At 48.2% G+C, this 20,891-nt stretch overlaps 1 protein-coding gene across 3 annotated transcripts in view; it reads right to left on the bottom strand.

Annotated features, from left to right (window-relative positions):
* Positions 1–20,891, bottom strand: part of MED27 (mediator complex subunit 27) — a 217,747-nt gene that overhangs the window by 14,921 nt on the left and 181,935 nt on the right. The window contains exons 5-6 of one of the 3 annotated variants that reach the window (XM_086324432.1): positions 16,696–16,803; positions 5,253–5,294 (exon numbers count right to left, since the gene is read on the bottom strand). In XM_086324432.1, the coding sequence (XP_086180558.1) occupies positions 5,253–5,294; positions 16,696–16,803 (150 nt within the window). Of the gene's footprint in view, positions 1–5,252; positions 5,295–15,755; positions 16,366–16,695; positions 16,804–20,891 lie in introns of those variants that run through there. The other 2 variants (XM_086324435.1, XM_086324433.1) reach the window with 2 other exon arrangements.

Raw genomic sequence — 20,891 nt, 5'->3', positions numbered from 1 at the left:
AGGAGAATTTGACAGGCATGAGTTTCCAGAAATAAAAAGGCGAGTGTGAGCTTGGCATGGCTCTGTGAGTCAGTGCCCCCTCCCGCCTCCAGCTTTGTCACTTCGCACGGAAAGACCTGGGACGGCTTCCCGCCTTCCCGTCGGGCCTCTTTCTGAGGTGGCCACCGCTGCTGCTTGTGGGCAAGAAAACACAGACGCTCCACAGCAACTGCAACCACACAGTGAGCGCCGAGGAAAGGGAGCGCTGGGGCTCAACCCAGGGCAATGCAGAGAGAGCGCTCCCCAAGCGACGCCAAGACAGTCATGCTGGCAGCCAGTGTCCCCACCTCAGCGCCGGGGCGCAGCTCTGCCATCTACCTACACGGTTAGGACACATTTCTGCCCGAGAAATGCCTTCTCGCTGGTGACCAAGGATCCTCCCTGACCTCGCACTTTCTCAGTCACTTTGACTTCCGTTCCAGGTCGATCTTCCTCGATCAGGGCACTGAAGTGAGTCTACCCTGGTGGGGCTGCTGGGTGGGTGTCAGCAGGCGGATGACGGGCAGAAGGGAACGCTCACCACTGCGATCCCCAGCAGTGTCTTTCTGGGAAACGCTACAAGCAACATCAATCAGGACACCTAGACTTTAAGTGGGTGGACAGGAAGAAAATAGAATTCTAAGAAAAAGCTGATACTAAAAAGCAGAGTTGGGAAATGCTGCCACCTCATCTCTTCCTTTGGCATGTTGAGTTTGAAATGTTAAACATCATCCCGTCAATTGGACCCGGCCTTCAGAATCTGCAGGGAACATACGGCCCCAGCCTTGCTTTCAGTGGGTGGTCGGGCTGTGGAATAGAGAGGGCTGCCCTCCGACCTCCAACACGGCCTGAGACGAACACAATGAAGCAAGCCCAGTGTGGTCACTCCCCTGCCCCGTGGTGACTCCACATTACACACTCCTCATCCTCTTTACCAGTGTTCCCCAAGAGAACAAGATCCCGACTCCCTGCCACGCGACTATGATGAGTTGGAAAACTTTACTGATAAAGGATTCAACTCAATTTTGTGCTATGTCATTTTCCAATACATTTCTTCATTTGACAACAGACAGACAATATTTCTGGAGGGAAGGGAGTGGATTCTGTAATCCAGTAACTATTACCTGCCCCTGAAAAGAGAAAAAGGACCTTAACATCACCTGCCTTTCATTCTCATCAGAAAGCACACTCTCCTGCCTCCAAATTGTCACTCTTTAGTCTAGTGCGTCTAGTCAAGGCTATGGTTTTTCCAATAGTCATGTATGAATGTGACAGTTGGACTGTGAAGAAAGCTGAGCGCCAAAGAATTGATGCTTTTGAACTGCGGTGCTGGAGAAGACTCCTGAGAGTCCCTTGGACTGCAAGGAGATCCAACCAGTCCATTCTGAAGGAGATCAGCCCTGGGTGTTCTTTGGAGGGAATAATGCTAAAGCTGAAACTCCAGTACTTTGGCCACCTCATGCGAAGAGTTAACTCAATTGGAAAAGACTCTGATGCTGGGAGGGATTGGGGGCAGGCGGAGAAGGGGACGACAGAGGATGAGATGGCTGGATGGCATCACCAACTCGATGGACATGAGTTTGAGTGAACTCCATGAGCTGGTGATGGACAGGGAGGCCTGGCGTGCTGCGATTCATGGGGTCGCAGAGAGTTGGACACGACTGAGCAACTGGACTGAACTGAACTGAATCTAGTGCAGGTCAGTCTCAGAGGTCAAGTCCATTTAGTTAAAATACAGGTGAGGGGAGGGATGACACAGCAGCCCGACAAAGGGCTCCGCACAAACAGACAGCAAGCCATTCACTGGCCGAAATAAAATTCCCATCTGTACAAATTCTTCCACTTCTGCTGCTTTGAACAGGTTATATAAACTACAAAGAGGAAAGTGGTGGGTGCTCTGGAGTCTCCCCAACTAGCTAATATCAAATTTTAAACCCTGCCGCACCGTGTTTGTAGTTTTAAAGACATATAAAGAGCGCTTGGCAGGTTATTTTTAGGGGCAGTAGAATACAAATATAGCACTGTCTCTCTAAATCCGTGCTTCACCAAATCTGTGTTTCACACATTTTACAACTTCCTAATAAACTTTCCGCTTGCATTCAAAAATACTTAATACCACACAGAACGTTAAAAAATGTATTTGCCAAGGCAAGCCTGGGCAAGGCCCTCCCTCATGAAGGGTATCTGAATGGAATGGACCATGGTTAAAATCCCAGATTGTGGTTCTGTGATGCTGGGAAGTGGGGGGCGGCAGTGGAGGGGCTGAAGTCATCGCCTGCCTTCCCTGGAGCCAGAAAGTAACCACCTGCAAGACCAGAGGCCACGAAGATAAACCAGGTTAAACAAACAAACAAACCCAAAACATTTTAGTGTTCCTCACTGTGAAAGGGAAACAAGATACAGATAATGAGCAGTGTTCTTTCGCCTCAGAATGCTTTTCAACCAGCTGCTGGGGGAGAAACGACAAAAGCCGTTGGCATGGACAGAGTTAGCAGTTAAGGCCGAGGCTCTATGTGAGCTGAACAGGTACAGTTGGTCTGGTCACTTAGATAAGAGTGCCTGGATTAACACGGTGTCGCCCACGCTAGCCCCATGTGACTATGGACGTCTTCGCTTTAGGGGCTGGACCCAGGGAGGGAGGCTGTTTTTTCCTTTCTGTGTCTGGGTACCTCAGTTGGGTAAAGACGTGTTAGAAGAGTAAACACTATGATTTTTCTTTTTCAGGTGAATTTTAAACTTCAGACTAATTTCAGGTCTACAGAGACACTGCAGAGACGGCACACACAGTTCCCACAGACCGCACACCCAGTTTCCCCGCTGTTGGCATCTGTCATCATCAGGTAGGTTCATCACAATGAAGAAACCAATGTCGCTAACTTATTACTGAGTCGAGCCCAGACTTTATTTGGATTTCATCAGTTTCTCCATTAATAAGTCCTTCCTGGCTCTGGATCCAGTCCGGGGCAGCACAGTGCCCGTAGCCGTGATAAAACCAGGACATTTTCCTGCCTGCACACACTCCCTAGACGAGGGGGTGAGCCTCAGACCCTCTCAGCCCTGGACACCTGTCCCTGGCTTCCCCTTTTCACTGGAGAGGGGTCCAGGGAGCACTACGAACTGAGGCACGTTAGTCACCATCAGAGGCTGGTCCATCATGCTCCTTTGATATGAAGCCCAGAAAGAAAGTGAAGTCGCTCAGTTGTGTCTGACTCTTTGTGACCCCATGGACTGTAGCCTACCAGGCTCCTCAGTCCATGGAATTTTCCAGGCAAGAGTACTAGAGGGGGTTGCCATTTCCTTCTACGGGGGATCTTCCTGACCCAGGGATTGAACCTGGATCTCTTGCACTGCAGGCAGACGCTTTACCGTCTGAGCCACCAGGGAAGCCCATGAAGCCCAGGGCCCATGCCTTAATGGGAACAAGGTTTCCCTTTGGATGAGAACAATGTTCTGGAATGCGATAGAGGTGATGTTGTACAATGCTGTGAAAGTACTAAAAGCTATGGAACTGCTGACTTGAAAATAATTAGAAATGGTTAGCTTTATGTTATATGAATTTCGCCTCAATTGAAAAAACCACCACCACTATCCTATGCTGAGCTACCGGCACACCCTGGACACAGCTATTACTCAAGTGGGGTAATTCGGGCCCAGCCCTGAAAATTGTGTCCTTCCTCCACACCAATCCCTCCAGTGGTTCCTCACTGAATTGAGAATAAAATTCAAGTTCTGCACCAGGACTGAGGGGCGCCTGCTGGCCAGGCCAAAAATCCCCACTCTCCCACCTGCCCTCCGTCTGTCTGCTATCTCCCGGGCCCCCGTGGTGTGCGGGGCTACGCCAAGTCCCCCATCCACACGGGGCTTGGGGCTGTAGTTTCATAGCCTGGGACCCTCTTTCCGTGGCTTTCCATATGGCTGGCTTCTTCCCCTGCCTCCTGTCTCAGTTTAACTCGTGCTGCATCAAGGACTCCTGCGACCACTCTGATGTGAAGGAGGCCCTCCTGTCCTCGACCACGGCCCCAGGTAACAGCCTGGGGTCCCTGACCCTCTCTCCCTGTCCGTCTTACTTCCCCGGTAGCACTGAGCCCAGAACCTGCACGTGGCAAAGGGGTAAATAAACAACTGCTGTTGAACGAGGCGGCAACAAGCGAGCTGACAGCCTCCCCTATCATTTGCACTGCTGGATGGGAGCAGACAGGACGGGGGCACAGGAGGAGGAGGCCGCTGCCCTGCCGGGGAGCTGGCCAGAGTGCTGTGGGAGGAGCCCTCAGAAGCCCCAGGTCCTGAGCTGGTCCAGCGAAGGGACCCTTCCACCACTGGGAGCTGGGGAAATGGATTTTCTCTGGTCACATTCCTTTTTTTCTGACATCTCCCAGATAGTATTTCTCCTTCAGGAAGCCCGACACCTGAAAAGATGTCACTGTAGTACAGAGTGGGCTGGGGCAGGGTGAGGGGGCCAGCCTGCCTCCTTCCCGTCCTTAAGGCACACGTGTGGATTACAGGGCTGTGGGAAACTGAATTTAAAAACTGCGGTGGGACTTCCCTGGTGGTCCAGGGGTTAAGAACCCATCTTCAAGGCAGGAAACAAGGGTTCAATCCCTGGTCCGGGAAGATCCCACACGCTAGGGAGGCAGCTAAGGACCACAGCCACTAAGACCGCAGGCCCTGGAGCCCAGTGCCCCACAGCGAGAGAAGCCAGCGCAGCGAGAAGCCTGTGCTCACAGCTAGAGTAGCCCTGCTCCCCGCTACTAGAGACAGTCTACACGCGGCAACAAAGACCCAGCATAGCCAAAAAGAAGTGAATACTAAACGAACAAACAAAGCCGTGGGTTAATCTTGGGGGAACTCAAGAGCCCTTTTTCTTTAAACGTATAATCTATACATAGCAAAATTTGCCCTTTGTAGGCATTTAGTCTGTGAGTTTTGAAACATACAGTTGCGTGATCCCATAATTATGACAAAGAATATTTCCATCACCCAAACATGTTCGACAGCCCTCCGGGGACCATCTCCTGCCCTCACTCCCAAGCCCTGGCAATCACTGCTCTGATTTCTGTCACTGATGTTTTGTCTTTTCTAGAATGTCACATAAATGGAATCCTACACTGAGCAGGCTTCTGTGTCTGGCTTTTTCACTTTTTAAAAGGTCTCTGATTTAAGACCAATATTTCCACCTCGAAGTCATCACATTTCCCTAAAAGCCTCTTAAGGAAGAAGCAAAAAGGAAAACTCACCTTTTGGAACACTTGATAGTTGGATTTGGACCATATATCAAGCTGTGGGGGGGAAAGAGATAAAATATCAGCATCAATTTTAGAACTGTGGACTCTAAGAAATGATATTGTAACTACTGTTACTAAGCTTGGAAAAATCCTATGATTGTAAGAAAAACACATGCTGGATTTCTTCTTTATCAGCTGTGGTGATTTAAGGAGATGAACTGAAGAGACATAAAGCAGTCAGCGTGAGGCACCTGCCACACCCACGGCTCCGTGCCCACTGTTCTAACACTGACTCCTCCTCAGTGCTCCTGCATCACTCGACCGCCGCGGTCAGCCCTGCCCCAGGACCTCTGCACCTGCGGCGCCTGGACTGCTTCCCCCACAAACCCTCGCACAGCTCCTCGTATACTTCCTTTGGCTCAAACGTCACTTGTTCAAGAGGCATTGCCCAGTTACTCTGTTTTAAAATATCATTCCCATACCTGTTGTCTTGCTTCTCTTTATCCTTTCAAAAATTAAATATTTTCACCACACTTAAAACTGACTGACGCTTTTATTTATTCTGTTTACACCATCCTGGCACAGGATAGGGCCATGTCCCAGGCACGTGCGGAGGAAAGCAGACCCCTGCTGTTGAACACCTGCCCCCTGCCAGGCACGCCCTGGGCCTTCCACGTGCCCTCCCCTGCCATCCCCAGGACGAGCCTGGGGAGCTGGTCCCATCAGCAACCTTTCTTCCTAGATGGTGAGACTGCGTTTGGAGCCATTTGACTGCCCACAGTAATCTGGAGGAGCTTCTTATGGATGGGCTCGCTTGGTGGTGCTCAAACATGCCTGGCATCAGAGGCCCTGAGGGAATTGTTTGTTTTTTAATCTACAGATTTCTTGGTCCCTTCCCTGGAATGTCTGAATTAGGAGGTCTGGAGTGGGCCAGAGAATATATTGATTTGTCCACTTGTTTTCACAGGGCTCCACAGGTTCACTGTGATGAAGCCCTATGTCAGAAACCCTTGGTCAGGGAAACAGCGGTCTGAGATGGAATGTGGGCAGAGTTCAGAGTCCAGTCCTCGGGCCACAGTTGGTCTTGCACAGGATGCTCCGTGGCTCAGTCTAACCAAGCCACTCTGGTTTGACAGGTTGTAAGAGAAATTAAATCAATGCCTTCTCACTGTTTCAAGAGGTTAGAACAAAAGGGAGTATGGAAAACTAGAATTACCCCCACCCCCAGTACAGTGAGGAACCTGCAGATTAAAAGAGGGGCCGTCAGGAGGTCCCATGGGTGCTCAGAAGTCAGCTTTAATATATGGGTTCAAGAGTGGAGCAAACTGAAACGCCTGGTCAGTGTGCCTCTTGAAATTCGCCTTTGAGGTTGGCCAGTGGTCACGGCGGGAAGCTGAGACACGGCTACTTCAGCCTGTGTGTTGTGTGTTGACTCTGGAGCGCCTAGGAGGATCAGGAGCTAGCAGCTGGGAAGACTGCTCCAGGAAGACCGGAAGTGCTGCACCTGATGTGGGACAGGCTGAGGGTTTTCTGAAAACCGTCCTCAGGAGGGAAAGGCTGGGCTGGGAACAGGCACGCGTGCAGTTCTTCTGGTTCTTCCTGGTCTTAAGTAGAAGAACCTGGGTGGTACAGAGGAGCCCCCCACCCTCTCCAGCCCTTGGCAGGTTCCTGCTGGAGGGGGTAAGTTTAGCAGATCCAAGTCCAGGAACAATGAAGGAAGAGCTGTGACTGAACACTGATTTCAATCGGCCTGCTTCCCGCCACACCCACTGCGGAACCACCCCCTTCCTGCATTTCCACAGGAGCTCCCACCTGACCGCTCTCCTTCTACCCTGGCTGAACTGCTCTCCAGAAAGAGGGTGTCAGTTTTTAGTCACTGCCCCTCACTTTAAGCTAATGGATAGAGTAAGAATTTTAAATCTCTTCAGACATTAGAGTTTTAATTGGATAGGTTAGCAACTTGAAGGGAGAAAAGTGACATGTTACCCCCAGATAACTCTGAAGGAAATCTCCAAATACACATACAAAATTATTAATTTCCTACATTAGCAGTTCTGTTGAAGAAAATTGCTGGGCAGCCGGTCATATCTGGGAGGATAAGTCAGGTTCATATCATGATCTTAGTATCGCAGTTTAGCCTAGAGCTTCACAAACATTACATTTAAAGACTATTCAGACATTGTGAAAGGAATGAGAACGACTTTTTGTATCTTTTAGTCTTAGTGCCAAGATGACAGGAAGGTGCCAAAGATTCTAAATCTAAATTTTGGGAAAAGTCACATCAGTGCCTGAACTTGGAACGAATCTAGCTCTTTCCATTTTCAGCCCACAGCTGCTGCTGCTGCTGAAGTTCTCTGCTGCTGATCCTTCCTGCCGTTCCCATCATACACAGGCAGACACAAACACAGGGCCACGGAAAGAGAAAAGAGGAAAAATCCGCACAGAGACTGAGAAGTTAGTCTTCATTTAAAAGAGAAAATTATATACATATTAAAAAAAAAAAAAACCCAACCCTTCAGAACCTGCAAAATGTTTTAAATAGAAAAATTATCCAGAGAGAAGTATGCACAGGTTTAATTAAGAGGTGGACCCTCTAGCTAAACTGACTTCTCAAAACATACTTTGCTCATTCCAAGTGAGCACACTGCTCTTTGGAAGGCAGTTTAAACATATTATTCAGGACCCCAGGGACTGGTTCTGACCATCTGGGATAGAAGGACATTAGGCAATACAATGATCTCCCAGGTGCGCGGGGCTGAGAGAGGAATCCGATGACAATGGCTTCCCCCTTTGCTGGGAAGGCACAGCAGCCAGTTTGTCCTTGATTTTCTGCTAGACTTATGCCGAAGAAAGCCGTTTAACCAAGTGTTCTGGAGTCAGTGCCCTGCCTCTCCTCAGGGCCGGGAAGATTTCAGAAACTCATTTCAGGGAGCCGGGACAGAGCCAAGTGAATATTTATTAGCTTCAGCTTATTTGTCGCAGAGGAGGGCATGGCTACCGATTCCTTGTTGGCTGTGATACTCAAAAATGAGGATTCTGGAAGCTACAAAACTTTCAGCCCCATGAATGAGAAATGATTCTGAACTATAGTGTCAAGAAAAACAAATGAGAGCATCCCCTCAGTATTCTGGGCAGGACTTAGACAGATCTTAAAATGGAAAAGTCAACTTTCTGGTAATTGGGGCTGAACCTGCCATCTTAGGAGCAGCCCGTCAGACTCCAAGGATCAGAGTGAGTATCTTACAGGTGGGAAGGGGGCCTCTCCTCAGGTAAAATGGAAACGCACCCCTCAACGACCAACTGCTTCAGCACAGACACACCTGCTCTCAGGTTTCACGTCAGACATCAAAGGTCCTCTTGAGGCACAGGAAGAAACGGTGACAGCAGTGACAGTCAATTTTACTCACCGAAGAGAAAAAACCGAACACCCCCAGATCAGCAGGCCAATGAATGCTGACCATGATGGTGGCCACCAGCATCGGCATCTCTGGCCCCACCAGGGAGGATGGATGCCATTTGCTGATGACTATGTGCTTAGCCTACACTGACCTGTGTTATCTTTCTAAAGTCTCTCAGCAGTTGCATGGTGATGATAAAATTATTCCCAATTCACAGCTGAGGAAACTGAAGCTCAGAGAAGTTAAGGGACTTGTCTGACATCACACAGTTAATATGTGGTAGAGAATTCAAAATCGGGTCAGTGATTCTTAGTGAACCAACTTATGGTTGCTGGGGGAAGGATGGGGGGACGGGACAATCAGGGAGCGTGGATGGACAAGTACACCTCTATTTAAATAGAGGTGCTCCTCCATTTTACCTGAGGAGAGGCCCCCTTCCCACCTGTAAGATACTCACTCTGGTCCCTGGAGTCTGACGGGCTGCTCCTCTATTTAAATAGATGTACACATCTATTTAAAATGGACAACCAACAAGGACCTCCTGCATAGCACAGGGAGCTCTGCTCAATGTCATACAGCAGCCTGGATGGGAGGGGAGTTTGGGGGAGAATGGATACACGTGTATATATGGCTGAGCCCCTTCCCTGTTCACCTGAGACTACCACAATCTTGGTACTTGGCTGTACCCCGATACAAAACTAACAGTTAACAAAAAAGAGGCCTCAGCTCTTAACCCAGGAGTAAAAGAGCCCTGCAGCTATAATCCAGATGGAAGGGGACTCACATGGTGTTCCCCAAGCTGTCAGTTCAAAGGGCAGGGGGCATTCCTGCAAAGTTCAAGATGACAAACCCTCCAGGCCAGGTCATGTGACACCACTGGCACTAAAATCCCTTTAGTGGCAAGTGAAAATGACGGCAGCTCATCAGAAAGTTATCAGTTCTTCATTTCAAAAAAAAATACTACAATGAACTATAAATGATCTTACACTGACACTTTCAAATAAAACTTGTAAGCCTTACAGAGACGTCAACTTCTAGAGCTCTCATTTCCTAGTAGCTTCATCCTGCAAGGTCAACAGGTGATGGGTCAGGAGAGGCGGGGAACTATAAACCTGCAACGGTGATGGACTCCTCCACGGCCATCCAAGTCAAGCCACAAACTTCTACTGGGTCATCCGCTTAAGTTTGCCCACTCTCCCCCAGAGAATAGAAAAGTGAAGGAGTTTTACAGGTCTGTTCTTCTTCAACTTTTCACTTTCAATCAGGACATACATTCGTTACTAAAAAAACTGCTGAGAGCACCATTTCAGGGCATCCTCGGCATACGAATTAAACCGGATTCCCCTTCCCCAGCTTTCACCCTTCCCCCAAAGTAACAAGAGGCCATTTTTCTGAAGGTCGTCTGAACAATTTCAAAGGCTATAACAAATCAAAATGTTCCCTGCATCTAATATCAAACGGGGCTGATGCCAACACTTATTAGAGAAATCAGATTCAAGCTTCCCCCAGCCTCCTCGACCCAAACACACACACACATCCAACTTTGAAGTGGGAAGAATGCGGGGATCAGAAATTACCCTGGAGACAGCTCTGGCTGTCTTTGAAGGTTCCCTTTGATACCACCATTTCTTCTCCTCTCTTGCGCTAGGAGGCTAAAAGCTGCTTTTTTTTTTTTTTATTATTGATATGGAGTAATTAATGAAGCTATAGCATTAACATAACCTAAATCCCCTAATAAGATAAATTCATTGGAGACACTTGCATTTTTTTCCAGCTAGGTCTGACTGTGTGAAGTCGTAACAACGGCCAGGTAGTCAACCTCAAGCGGACTCTTGGCATGCTGAGTCAGGGCTCTGGGCTCCTCCCTGATGACAGCGCAGAGCGGGGCAGCAAGTCTTAGCAGCACTTTTATATTTTATTAGAGGAATTAATCTACTGGTGCTTGGCATCAAAAATATGCGTCCAGGTAAAGAGGATGATCAGGGTAGAGGTGGTGGTTGTTAGTGCAGAGTGACAGCTAGGCTTGGTGGGACTGTAATGGGGTGGGGGGACCTGCCAGAGCTGGGAATTGGGGGTGGCTCAGGGCTGCTGTTGTGCCAGAGCAGCTAAGTAAACCTTTTAGACGCTGGCTGCCTTGGATTTGGAAGATACAACTGCAGGCAGGAGGAATTCAGACCCTTGGAAGCTGAGGCAAGGCTTTCGAAGCCACAGCCGCTGGGTCCGGGCAGCGGCCCACCCCAGGCAAGCGCTCAGGCACCAGCTCAGCAAATGCAGGGCTGTGCCTCTGGAACAGCACAAGTGCAGGCAGAGACTGGCTCTCACGGACCACACCTCGAGCGCCAATGTCCTTCCGAATGCCACGTTTCATCTGGGATGCGCCAGATGGTTCAACACACAGATGACACTGATGCAAGTGTATATAAATACTGAAGTTCACATATACCAGGATCACTTCTGAAAACAGAACACTAATAATGTCTGCATGACTTTCTTTTTACCATTTGTAAAGTACTCTGAAAAAAAAGGGGAGGGGGCGCTGATCAAATTGGCTAGGTGTAGTTTCTGGGCAGAGCAGTCATGTGAGCGCTTCTCTGCCAAATGTGGTAGATGTGCCTTTAAAATAACAAGGGGACTCCAACCTCTCAGCCCTGCTCTTTTGACTTTCAGGGTCCCTGCAGATCACTGGGGCCAAAGTATGCCGTTGTAGCAGGGAGCAGGGGGCCTCCCGGGTCCCCTCTGTGAAATGACTCAGGAGAATTCAGGCTCCCGGGCACACATGCACCTTCCTTCTGGGGAACAGAGACCCACGCTCATCTCTCATCCGGAAACCATGACCCGTGTGCACGTGTGTGTGCCTCCTTTGTTCTTTACTTATGACGAGAGACCCTGATGCGGGGAAAGACTGGGGGCATGAGGAGAAGGGGATGACAGAGGATGAGATGGCTGGATCACATCACCGACTCAATGGACGTGAGTTTGGGTAAACTCCAGGAGTTGGCGATGGACAGGGAGGCCTGGCGTGCTGCGGTTCATGGGGTTGCAAAGAGTCGGACCCGACTGAGCCACTGGACTGAAGTGATGATGTCAGTCCCCGCTGCTTTGTCTAATACCCATCTCTAATTTCCTTGTTTCCTGTCTCTAATTTCTGACTCTCCACTTTTCCATCCCAACTAAAGCATTTTCACATCCCCAGGGGGCTTTTTCATTATCCCCTCCCACACATTATTACTCTACGGTGTTCCAGGCCCTGCTGTATATCCACAGGAGGGAAAGACACTCAGGACAGAGCCTGGGCCCTTGAGGAGCTGCTGGCAGAGGGAGGTTTGAGAACTGGCTCCGTGTGTGAGTGGGGGCAGCCACTTTCCCACTCTGGGTCTCAGGTTCCTTATCAGAAACATGAGTCTAACAGTGGTCCCTAGGATTCTGTGACCACTGGAGGTTCAGTCTGCTTTGTACAAGGCCTGCGAGAACAAACATGGAGTACGCCAGTATTTTTATTAATTACGAGGCAGACGCGTCAACAAACAACTAGGATGTACTAGTTCCAGTACCAGAAAATGACTGTTCAAAACACTACAGAGGTAAGAATGATGATAATGTGTGCTATAAGTTGAGGGAAACCCAGGCCTGCTATCTCTGGAGCCTGTGCACACAGAAGAGGCCTCCAGGGGAAGGGGGACAGGACGAGAAGAGAGACGGCATTTGGTCAGTGCAAAAGGAAGAGTAAGTATGTCAGCTGAGCAGGAGGTGCAAACATCCCAGGTCAAGGGCGCAGAGCAGGTGTTAAGCGTGTGGAAGAACCTGGAACATTCTGAGAGCCACAAGGAGCACAAAAGGCCGGAAGGTAAGACAAAACACCTGCAGAGAATGACGGCAGATGAGGCCAGGACAGGGGGCAGGCGCCAGGTCACTAGGCAGTTCTGTGTCTTGCTAAGGGGTCTGGATTTTATTCTACAAGCCAGAGATTTCAGAAGAGTGTTTTGCCAAACGCCAATGTCACCATACACTCCGAGAATAAGGGAAGAAAAAAACGGATGGTCAAACTGGTCAGGAAGAGACTGTGTACTACACACCCGTCTTGGGAGATTCACAAGGCACATGGGCAAACTCCAATCTCTAAGAATTTCTACAGTAGAGTCCCACTGAACTTTCTCTAACCCCGAGTTTCCCAAACTCTTTCAATCATGGACTGCTTTGTGCCCAATGTCTACTTACATGCCACTTTTCTGCTCTGGGCAATGGGGAGATGGCAAAAAGCAAGAAATCACCCCCTTGACTGTGTATTTCAGGAAGACGGCTCTGGAGGCCAAGTGAAGGACAGATGGGGGAGGGAAGCAGGACTAGACACAGGAAGTGAGGAGGCCGAGGCTGCAACTTGGTGGAGAAACAAGAACTGAGGACAAGTGGAGATGGACGGGAGGCGCCCGGCTGCAGGGATAGAGAGAGACTCGCTAGAGCCTGCCAACAGACTCTGAATGGAGGAGGCAGGCCTGAGCAGTTGGCTGGCACAGTCACCCTGGGTGGGGACCGGCCCAGGGGTGTTGAGGCTGATTTTGGACAGGTTGCACCTGAGGTCCAGCTGGGGAGGAGGTCTGACTCTGACACACATCAGCAGGGATCTCCATGAGGGGACACGGGAAACCACCAGGACACGAGGGTGGCTGAGAGGCAGGAGTGCAGCCGGGAGGGAGCCCCTGGGGAGTCTGGGAGGCAAGCGGGTGGAGGGGAGGAAAGGACTACCTCAAACAGCTGAGGAGGAGGAATCAGAAAGAAATTCTAGAACATATACACGTGAGATCATTCTCTAACCACCGGATTTAAGTGCAGAATAAAAACAATACTAGTTATCACTTACTGAGTATCAACTAGGTGGCAAAGCCTTCGCATGATTTTGGACACTTTCAGTATGGGGCAGTTAAATAAATATCATGTTAAGACTGATGTGGGTGCTGCAGAGTAGGCAAAACCTCTACTCCTTGTGCTATTTCAAATCCTGAAAGATGATGCTGTGAAAGTGCTCCACTCAATATGCCAGCACATTTGGAAAACTCAGCAGTGGCCACAGGACTGGAAAAGGTCAGTTTTCATTCCAATCCCAAAGAAAGGCAATGCCAAAGAACGCTCAAACTACCGCACAATTGCACTCATCTCAATTCAGTTCAGTTCAGTCGCTCAGTCGTGTCCTACTCTTTGCGACCCCATGAATCGCAGCATGCCAGGCCTCCCTGTCCATCACCAACTCCAGGAGTTCACCCAGACTCACGTCCATCGAGTCAGTGATACCATCCAGCCATCTCATCCTCTGTCGTCCCCTTCTCCTCCTGCCCCTAATCCCTCCCAGCATCAGAATTTTTTCCAATGAGTCAACTCTTAGTAAAGTAACGCTCAAAATTCTCCAAGCCAGGCTTCAGCAATACATGAACCATGAACTTTCTGATGTTCAAGCTGGTTTTAGAAAAGGCAGAGGAACCAGAGATCAAATTGCCAACATCCGCTGGATTATCGAAAAAGCAAGAGAGTTCCAGAAAAACATCTACTTCTGCGTTATTGACTATGCCAAAGCCTTTGACTGGGTGGATCACACAATAAACTGTGGAAAATTCTGAAAAAGATGGGCATACCAGACCACCTGACCTGCTTCTTGAGAAATCCGTATCCAGGTCAGGAAGCAACAGTTAGAACTGGACATGGAACAACAGACTGGTTCCAAATAGGAAAAGGAGTACGTCAAGGCTGTATATTGTCACCCTGCTTATTTAATGTATATGCAGAGTACATCATGAGAAACGCTGGACTGGAAGAAACACAAGCTGGAATCAAGATTGCCGGGAGAAATATCAATAACCTCAGATATGCAGATGACACCACCCTTATGGCAGAAAGTGAAGAGGAACTAAAAAGCCTCTTGATGAAGGTGAAAGTGGAGAGTGAAAAAGTTGGCTTAAAGCTCAACATTCAGAAAATGAAGATCATGGCATCCGGTCCCATCACTTCATGGGAAATAGATGGGGAAACAGTGGAAACAGTGTCAGACTTTATTTTTGGGGGCTCCAAAATCACTGCAGATGGTGATTGCAGCCATGAAATTAAAAGACGCTTACTCCTTGGAAGGAAAGTTATGACCAACCTAGATAGCATATTCAAAAGCAGAGACATTCCTTTGCCAACAAAGGTTCGTCTAGTCAAGGCTATGGTTTTTCCTGTGGTCATGTATGGATGTGAGAGTTGGACTGTGAAGAAGGCTGAGCGCCAAAGAATTGATGCTTTTGAATTGTGGTGTTGGAGAAGACTCTTGAGAGTCCCTTGGACTGCAAGGAGATCCAACCAGTCCATTCTGAAGGAGATCAGCCCTGGGATTTCTTTGGAGGGAATGATGCTGAAGCTGAAACTCCAGTACTTTGGCCACCTCATGCGAAGAGTTGACTCATTGGAAAAGACTCTGATGCTGGGAGGGATTGGGGACAAGAGGAAAAGGGGACGACAGAGGATGAGATGGCTGGATGGCATCACCAACTCGATGGACTTGAGTTTGAGCAAGCTCTGGGAGTTGGTGATGGACAGGGAGGCCTGGCATGCTGCGATTCATGGGGTCGCAGAGTCGGACATGACTGAGAGACTGATCTGAACTGAACTACTTGTACTCTAAGTTCAGAGTATGCTTCACTTGTGTCCTGAATTCAGTTTCTCTTCTAGTACACAGCTTTTACATATTTGTAAGTCCTCGGAGAGCACGGGCTGAGACTCACCCAGGGGTGACTATGAAGCTGTAAATCATGAACAGAAGCCACAAAAATGACCACTGACTCGGGCTCTGGGCCAGAGTCTCCCCTGACCCAGTCTTGTGTCTACTGTTGCAAAGGAGTTTGGGATTTCTTGCTTAGACTCGCCATCAGAGTTGATGAGTCACACTCCATGGGTCATGCTTCCCCCGATTACCTACTTTATTCTCCGCCCTTGCTCCAGAGGCATTTTGGTCTTTCCAAAAAGAAAGGGGAAAGCTTCCCTTGAGGCATGCTTTCCTCTCCATGGGGAGATTCACGAGAACCTGGCAGAGCCCTGGGAGTGAGAATAGCTGCCCACGGTGACAACACTGGAGTGGAATGTGGAAATTCGAAAATGCTGGGTTCCTTGATCAAAATAGAGACCTCGTTACTGTATGGGTCACACCTCTTACATAATGCACAGGTATGTGCTAAGCTACCTTCGTCACCTGTTTTTGGAGAGCGTCCTATCCTCATTATAACATGGCCGTTGGGTGCTAAGTGCTGGTACTAACAAACTTTTACATTTTAATGGGATTCATGAAAAGAAGGGAAAGCTCCAGGGAGAGGGGAAGACGGAGGCTCAGTGCCAGAAGTGACCAGGGCACACCTGGGTGGTTTCTCTGGCAGAACGCTCATCACGCTCTGGAAGCAAACACGAATGCAGCCTGTCGGCTTCTATTAGCATCCTCTCGTGCTCGATCTCCATACGGAGAGTGTGCAGTCCAGAGGAATCAGGGCTTCACAAGGGTGGGTGTCCCATGAAGCAGCTCAGCCATGGAAATGACTCCTCTTTTTTCAACAGCAGTATTCAGCACGCACCACTATGGACAAGCAGCTTCTGGGGTGCCCCGTAGTTCTGAGGAAAGGCCGGTCGGCAGGCTGTGTGTCAGACTCACTTGAATTTTCCTCATGGTTCTCGGAAAAGCAAAATGCTGAACCCTAGGCTATTGATGTGCTGCATGACTAGGCAGAGGGGGGAAAAAAAGGAAAGAAAAGAAAGAAATCCATTTCCTCAGAAGACACATTTAATGAGGCAACTGGGGTCCAAGGTGATAAATTAGAAATTCAACTAAGGGTTTCAGGCTTAAAGGAAAAAAGCAGAAGCTTGATGAAAAATGCAAGGGGAGAGAAATGTTTTTTTGTAAAGCACTCGGCTTCACACTGATAAATCTACGCTTGTTGATCATTTCAGCTATGATTGCCAGTGTTTAATGTCATTCATCTGGGACTCGACTACATTTGTTCTGGGATACAGAAAATAACGGAGAAAACAAAAGACGCCAGCATGCTTACCTTGCCATCTTCTGTGTAGACGTTTTCATTATACCCCTTCACTATCGTTCGATCGATGAACAGGCTCCGCATGACGACGATCACTTTCAACACCTTTCCCAAGGTCACCTGGCAAAAGAAAGGGGGCAAACCTGAGTGCTCACCATGAACACACGAACCACACATGCTGGCAACCTGAACACTCCTCTGTGCACACGCGAACCACACATGCTGGCAACACAACGAGCAGAAAGCCACCTCTGTCTGCTTCCGAGAGATGCACCAGTGGACGCGTGGAGGACGGCAGGCATGGCGGTCACCCTTGTGCCAGCCTCCTAAGGCATTTAAGGTGGTGCAGGTCCCAGCTCATCTAACCCTGAATTTACTTATAATTTTGACTTATAAACTCTCAGGGTAAGTTCTAAATGTCTGTTTGCTGGATAAAGCAAATTTCCCTTTTATTTTTTTCTGTCTTAAGATTACTTTCTTGAAAGGTGACCCTACGACGGAGGCCTTGCAGGAGTTAGTGAGCACATTTGTTTCACACGATGGAATGACCCTTCGTACACTCACGGAATATGCAGGGAGTACAATACAGACACCACATACCCCCTGGTCGAACTGTCTATTTTTAACAGCTGGTGGAAAAGTGGGGCAGTTCTGAAGGTACATGAGAAGCAGTTGAGTCTTATCTCCAAACAGGAACACGATCCTGTAAATGCATTTAAGCGTTTTTCCCCTTGAACCTAAGCACCAGGACTTCCCTGGTGGCCCAGTGGTTAAGACTGTGCTTCCACTGCAGCAGTACAGGCTCAGTCCCTGGCTGGGGAACTCAGATCTGGCAGGCCATGCGGTGCGGCCAAAGACAGACAGACATTACCAACACCAGCTGTAAAAAGTGCAGTTTCAAACACGCCTGGGGAAAGCGGCTCCCCAGGGGGCTCAGTAGTAAAGAATCTGCCTGCCAATGCCGGAGGCGCTGGTTTGATCCCTGGGTGGGAAAGCTCCCCTAGAGTAGGTGATGGGAACCCACTCCAGTATTCTTGCCAGGAGAATGCAATGGATAGAGGAGCCTGGCAGGCTACAGTCCACGGGGCTGCAAAAGAGATGGACACGACTGAGAGACTAGACAATCACAAAGGGGAAAAACAACCTGATGTGCTTGCTGAACAGACTCAGCCCACAAGACAGACAGCACCTTCCATTCTTTAAGGGGCTCACGTAACCCTTCCGATACTTTGTCAAGCCTCTTCATCTCCTAGATGAGACCCTACAGACAGACTGGGCACAGGACCCAAACCAAGGCCCACTGTCTAGGCTGTTCCGTGAAGCTCTGACATCACAGAATTGGCTACAGGGAACCCTCTGGGCTCAGACCAGAGTCTCCCTGCAAACAGCACTCCTAATGTTGCAACTCCAGTGTGCAGACTGTTTCTGGAGGTGCCACCTCCAGCCAGCCTTCCCTTATTCCCCATTTCCTACAGTTTTTACCCTCAGTTCAGTTCAGTTCAGTCGCTCAGTCGTGTCTGACTCTTTGCGACCCCATGAAACGCAGCATGCCAAGCCTTCCTGCCCGTCACCAACTCCCAGAGTTCACCCAAACCCATATCCACTGAGTAAGTGATGCCATTCAGCCATCTCATCCTCTGTCATCCCCTTCTCCTCCTGCCCTCGATCCTTCCCAGCATCAGGGTCTTTTCATATGAGTCAGTTCTTCGCATCAGGTGGCCAAAGTACTGGTGTTTCAGCTTCAACATCAGTCCTTCCAATGAACACCCAGAACTGATTTCCTTTAGAATGGACTGGTTGGATTGCCTTGTAGTCCAAGGGACTCTCAAAAGTCTTCTCCAACACCACAGTTCAAAAGCATCAATTCTTCGGCACTCAGCTTTCTTTATACTCCAACTCTCACATCCATACACGACTACTGGAGAAACCATAGCCTTGACTAGATGGACCTTTGTTGGCAAAGTAATGTCTCTGCTTTTAAATATGCTGTCTAGGTTGGTCGTAACTTTTCTTCCAAGGAGCAAGTGTCTTTTAAATTCATGGCTGCAATTACCATCTGCAGTGATTTTGGAGCCCCCAAAAATAAAGTTTGTCACTGTTTCCATTGTTTCCCCATCTATTTGCCATGAAGTGATGGGACCAGATGATATGATCTTAGTTTTCTGAATGTTGAGCCTTCAGCCAACTTTTTCACTATCCTCTTTCACTTTCATCAAGAGGCTCTTTAGTTCTTCTTCACTTTCTGCCATAAGGGTGGTGTCATCTGCATATCTGGTTATTGGTGTTTCTCCTGGCAATCTTGATTCCAGCTTGTGCTTCTTCCAGTCCAGCATTTCTCATGATGTACTCTGCATATAAGTTAAATAAGCAGGGTGACAATATACAGCTTTGACTGTACTCCTTTTCCTATTTGGAACCAGTCTGTTGTTCCATGTCCAGTTCTAACTGTTGCTTCCTGACCTGCATATAGATTTCTCAAGAGGCAGGTCAGGTGGTCTGGTATGCCCACCTCTTTCAGAATTTTCCACAGTTTGTGGTGGTGATCCACACAGTCAAAAGCTTTGGCATAGTCAATAAAGCAGAAGTAGATGTTTTTCTGGAACTCTCTTGCTTTTTCAATGATCCAGCGGATGTTAGCAATTTGATCTCTGGTTCCTCTGCCTTTTCTAAAACCAGCTTGAACATCTGGAAGTTCATCGTTCACGTATTGCTGAAGGCTGGCTTGGAGAATTTTGAGCATTACTTTGCTAGCATGTGAGATGCGTGCAACTGTGCGGTAATTTGAGCATTCTTTGGCATAGCCTTTCTTAGGGATTGGGATGAAAACTGACCTTTTCTAGTCCTGTGGCCACTGCTGAGTCTTCCAAATGTGCTGGCATATTGAGTGCAGCCCTTTCACAGCATCATCCTCACCCTACTGTCCCCAACAACAGTTTCTCTCCTTGATCAGCCCTGGGTGTTGGTGAACATTACTAATACCAGGTTCCTTCAATAATGCTGAGTTGATCTGTATTTCTATATGCCCTCAATGGTACAGAATACAAAAAGGTTAAGAAAAAGACATGATACTTTTGTTTATATTTAAGAGAATGTTAATAAAAGCATCTTACATCTGCATAGTACTTCTAAATTCTGCTATACCATGTAACATTTAATGGGTCATTTCTTGTAAAATGAGAAATCACTATTTAAGGATGCCAATAAACTGCCAAGGCAGGAACAGAAACTGCCTTTAATTTACGTGTAGTCTTGGAAGGAAGCAAGGGAAGGAAAAGAACCCAGTTATAGTTTGGTAGTCATAAGCACTGAAGTCCCTCCCATCAAGAAGCTTCCACAAGCCTCTTATCCTTATCCATCAGAAGGCAGACAGAATGAAAACCACAATCACAGAAAACTAATCAAAAAGATCACATGGATCACAGCCTTGCCTAAGTCAATGAAACCAGAAGCCATGTTGTGTAGGCCACCCAAGATGGACGGGTCATGGTGGAGAGTTCTGACAAAACGTGGTCCATTGGAGAAGGGAATGGCAAACCACTTCAGTATTCTTGCCTCGAGAACCCCATGAACAGGATGAAAAGGCAAAAAGATAGGACACTGAAAAATGACCTCTCCAGGTCAGTAGGTGCCCAATATGTTACTGGAGAAGAGCGGAAGAAATAACTCCAAAAAAAAATGAAGAGACGGAGCCAAAGCAGAAACAACGCCCAGTTGTGGATGTGACTGGTGGTGGAAGTAAAGTCCGATGCTACAAGGAGCAATACTGCATAGGAACCTGGAATGAATCAAGGTAAATTCGAAGTGGTCAAAGAGAAGACAGAAAGAGTGAATATCAACATTTTAGGCATCAGTGAACTAAAGTCAACTGGAATGGACGAATTTAATTCAGATGACCATTACATCTGCTACTGTGGGCAAGAATCCCTTAGAAGAAATGGAGTAGCCCTCATAGTCAACAAAAGAGTCCAAAATGTAATACTTGGGTGCAGTCTCAAAAACAACAGAATGATTTCTGTTCATTTCCAACACAAACCATTCAATATCACAGTAATCTGAGTCTATGCCCCAACCACTAATGCTGAAGAAGCTGAAGTTGAATGGTTCTATAAAGACTTACAAAATCTTCTAGAACTAACACCCAAAAAAGATATCCTTTTCATCATAGGGGACTGGAATGCAAAAGTAAGAAGTCAAGAGATACCTGGAGT

The sequence above is a fragment of the Bos grunniens genome, chromosome 11 (assembly GCF_055505025.1).
Source record: "Bos grunniens cultivar Pamir isolate PY7600 chromosome 11, Bosgru_T2T1.0, whole genome shotgun sequence".
NCBI lineage: Eukaryota > Metazoa > Chordata > Mammalia > Artiodactyla > Bovidae > Bos > Bos grunniens.
Note: the sequence above shows the minus strand (reverse complement) of the source record. Positions and strands in the feature narration are given on the sequence as shown.